The sequence below is a fragment of the Musa acuminata genome, chromosome BXJ3-7, assembly GCF_036884655.1.
Source record: "Musa acuminata AAA Group cultivar baxijiao chromosome BXJ3-7, Cavendish_Baxijiao_AAA, whole genome shotgun sequence".
Lineage (NCBI taxonomy): Eukaryota > Viridiplantae > Streptophyta > Magnoliopsida > Zingiberales > Musaceae > Musa > Musa acuminata.
Window position 1 is genome coordinate 38,279,114 of NC_088355.1, and position 3,961 is coordinate 38,283,074.

The 3,961-nt window shown below is 44.9% G+C and overlaps 1 protein-coding gene across 1 annotated transcript; it reads right to left on the reverse strand.

Annotated features, from left to right (window-relative positions):
• Positions 1-315: 315 nt before the first annotated feature.
• Positions 316-3,229, reverse strand: LOC135642949 (wall-associated receptor kinase 5-like). Its single transcript, XM_065159429.1, has 3 exons — positions 2,344-3,229; positions 2,102-2,269; positions 316-1,541 (listed from the first exon to the last, which is right to left on the reverse strand). Exons 1-3 carry the CDS (start codon positions 3,227-3,229, stop codon positions 316-318), a joined length of 2,280 nt encoding a protein of 759 aa, XP_065015501.1.
• Positions 3,230-3,961: the final 732 nt, after the last annotated feature.

The following is a 3,961-nucleotide window of genomic DNA, read 5'->3' on the forward strand; positions in this document are numbered from 1 at the left end:
CCAAGAGTAACCCTTCATCTACCCCGAATATCCATTAGCTCCCAAATGATTCAAAATGAGCGCAACATGAAAAGTATAGCCAAAGCAATTGAGCCTCAATGTCGGTTAATTATTACCATAATGCAATTTTGATTGCCAATCACAATGTCAAGTACATGTCAATTATCTGTTCAAATACCCAACAAAAACAACATTCATCAATTGTCGAGCATAGAAAACAAGCTTAGAAAAGACACCACCGTTCTTGCAATACAAGCGATGAAGGAAGCATACGAGGACGTGAAGATTTCGATCACGCTTAGACTTACAACCTCGTCATCTCCCCATATTCATGTGCAGGGCATGATACGCGCTGCTACCCGTTTCCGTCTCTCTTGTTGTCTCTTCAACTTGTACCATTTCGATCTCTCCCCGATCATATTCCTCCCTCGGTAGCAGCCTTAACCTTCTTAAAGAATGCAGTCCCTCTAGTACTTCCTTCATGGAGGGTCGCTCTTCTCCCTTCACGCTCAGGCACTCCTTGGCAATGGCCGCAACCTCCCCCAGCAACTGCTCTCCCCCTTCCTCCACCATTTTGTCATCCAGTATGTCCTTCAGCCTCTGCTCCTTCACCTTCGCAAGGAAACTTGTCGCCAGGCTCCTCTTTTCCCCGGCAGCGTCGGTGTAGATCGCCTTCTTGCCTGTGATCAGCTCCAGGAGGACGACCCCGAAGCTGTACACGTCGCTTCTATCCGTCAGTCGGTGGGTCTGCATGCACTCGGGGTCCAAGTAACCTAACGTTCCCTGCACGAACATGATGAACTCGTCTTCGTCCACCGGGACGAGATGGGACGCTCCGAAGTCGGACACTTTAGCCGAGAGGTCGGTGCCCAGCAGTATGTTGTGGGACTTGACGTCTCCGTGAGTGATGGAACGGCTGGTGCCCGAGTGCAAGTAGGCGAGCGCTTCTGCGGTCTGCTCAGCGATCGTTAGGCGAGCTTGCAAGGAGAGGCGCGAGGCGGAGCGGTCATGGTGGAGCACATCGAACAGGCTGCCGTTGGAGATGTACTCGTAGACCAGCATGGGGACATCCAGCTCCAAGCAGCAGCCCAGTAACCTTACTATATGCCGGTGGTTGACCTGAGAAAGAACGATGATCTCGTTGATGAACTCGTCCTTCTGCCGCTCGTCGACCTTCTTGGACTTCTTTATCGCCACTATTCGATGGTCGTCCAAGATTCCCCGGTACACCAAGCCGTACCCGCCGCAGCCGATGATTCTTTTGTCGTCGAAGTTGTCCGTGGCTCGTTGTAGCTCCTCCTCGGTGAAGACTTGAATGGTGTCCACCCTTTTCGATAGGATTTCTTCGTATAACTTGAAGCCCCCATTTTTCCTGAAGAACATCTCTCTTTCTCTTTTGTGTTTCGACTTTTGGATCGCTATGGTTACACAAGAAATGAGAGCACCTAATGCTACAATGATGGCGCTGCAACCTGCACGCACAGTCATGTGAGTGGCTAGGATTAGCATGAGAGCAACTGCTACAAAGAGGGCGCTGAAACCTGCACGCACAGTCATGTGAGTTGCATGGATTAGCTTAAAGGCCGAGAAGTGGATGAGACACATATCTCATCCATTCTTTTATAGTAGAAGCGCATCCAAAACAGATCGTATAAGTGAGACATGTGAGTTGCAATGCATGACATCCAAATCTAAACATGTGCACCTTTCTCATGTTTGAACTCTTCAAAAGACAGCTTCTTGTAAGGAAGACCGTCTTCTGTTCAGGAGTGTATTCATCATAGCTCCTCTTTGTTGCAATGAACCTATCAATAATCGGTCTCTCTCATGATCTAAGAAGACTTATTGTTCTACCAGGTCTCTCAAAGTCAACTTCTCTTGCTAATATAAAGCATGATCTAAGAATCGAGATAGAGGCCAACGTCTACAATCGTTGGCCTCTATCTCGATTATTGTAGGCGGCCAAAAATTGATGTGCCTAATATTTGGGATGCATGCGAAAGCCAAACAAAAGAAGAGTAGAATCTCGAGTTCGATCGTCGAAAGTTACTGACAAGCAAGAGAGACGGGTAAGACGTGAAGGCGTGGAGATCGGGTTTACCTACAGCCAGCCGTGCTGGTGCTGGAAATTTGGATGGGATCTCGGTGCAATTGTATTCGGAGGCATTGCCGAGCGTGCCGGGAGGGCATGTGCAATTGTAGCCTCCCGGTGTATTGGTACAAACTCCGTAGCATGGATACAGCTGAGGAAGTTGGCACTCGTCGATGTCTGTGAGCATTCCACCATCAGAAGAATGAAGGTGTGATCGAGCACAATGGGAAGAGGAGGGGCGTAATACGTACCTTGGCATCCATCCACGAGATAGGGATTGCCTGTAAACCCATCGGAACACATGCAACGGTATCCATCGCCATTGGTGGAGTTGAGGCATGTGGTGTTCCCACCGCGGCAGGCGTAGGTTTCCGGCTGAGCTTGGGCATCCGGGCACGACGACGGGCTGCGTATCGCCCAGTCCATCACGGCGGGAGACTGGTCATTGTTGTTCTTGCCGAAATCTTCGGAGAGTTTGGACTTATCGAACTGGAACCAATCTTGATCGGCCAAGAAGGCATAGCTGCAGGGACTGAAACTTTGTACATTGGTTTTGTCGAAGTTAAAGTCGAAGTAGGTATTAAAAACATTGAACTCCGTGGGGATGGAAGTTTGGCAGCAACCCAAGCCATCGCAATTCGGTCCCTCCGAAACACTGCTTTCTTCGTGGCAGATGGATATGCATCCGCTAGCATAAGAGTGAGTATCGTCGTTCTGACCTCCGATGTAGGCGAGAGTGGCGCACCCGACGACGGTGAACTTGTTGCGGGTGGCGGAGAACAAATATGGAAGATCCACGGATGTATTTGCGTGAAACGCACGGTCGTAACACCACTTAGCCATGTAGATACGTGCGGTTAACTCATGATCAACCAAGGAGATGCGGACGATTTCGATGTTTCCTGTACTTATGAAAGCTCTTGGATTATCGGCGGTGCCACCGCAAGTGATGTCGTAGCCTTGCATGGAGCAGTTGGTTCCGATGCCGAACGGGTAGGGGATGTCGACTTCGCCGCACTTGTCCGGGCATCCTGGCTTCGACATCGTTGCTGTGCCATTCAAAGCTGCTGCTGCAACAGCCGATGCCAGCAACAACGTCGCCGCTATCTGAAACAGCGGCACTCTGTTAGCAACCATCGTCAACCTCTCTCTCTCTCTCTCTCTCTCTCTCTCGCGCTGCCGTCCAAACTATTGGATCAGATTGTTATCATCATGTCTTTGGACATTATATGTATGTATATATACCCCCTTTGGGTTTTACCATCGAGACAGACAAGGAAAGGAAAATAAATTAATTAGCTACCAAAAAGACATTTGATGTTAAATTGAAACAAGCATGATGTTGTTTCTATTTCATAATTATTAATATATATTATTTATATTTCATAAATATTAATATATACAGTGTGCATTTAGAATCTTATCATTGTATAAAATTAAATATCATTTTTTTGGATTAGTGCAATACTAAATATAAAGTAATTATTTAAAGCAAATTCTTCTTTGGTATTAATAAAATTTTGCAATTATCAATATTATTATCATTTAAGACTGATGCCTTAATATAATTTTATAACTTATTAATCCAAGCTATTTTAATAAATTTAAGATAAATATAAAAATATAAATTATATTTTAAATATCTTATAAATAATAAAATATTTATTATTATTTAAATCTCATATAAATTATAAATAATATTCATTAAATTTTTCTTTAATGCTTACATGTGTAAAATTGTTAAATAAAAATATTAATGATTTTCTTAGAAAATATTCTTATTTTAGTATTATCCAAACAGTTATCCTCATATTAGTTTGTTCCAAACCATATCTCCTAATTTCAATTCTACCCAAATTGCCCCTCCAT

What these genes read in the sequence shown, in the direction of transcription:
- LOC135642949 (XM_065159429.1), bottom strand. Translation starts at nt 3,229, where the DNA reads ATGGTTGCTAACAGAGTGCCGCTGTTTCAGATAGCGGCGACGTTGTTG. An exon ending in TCTCGTGGATGGATGCCAAG is followed by an intron (nt 2,270 to 2,343) that starts GTACGTATTACG and finishes GAATGCTCACAG; the next exon opens with ACATCGACGAGTGCCAACTT. An exon ending in ACCAGCACGGCTGGCTGTAG is followed by an intron (nt 1,542 to 2,101) that starts GTAAACCCGATC and finishes CTGTGCGTGCAG; the next exon opens with GTTTCAGCGCCCTCTTTGTA.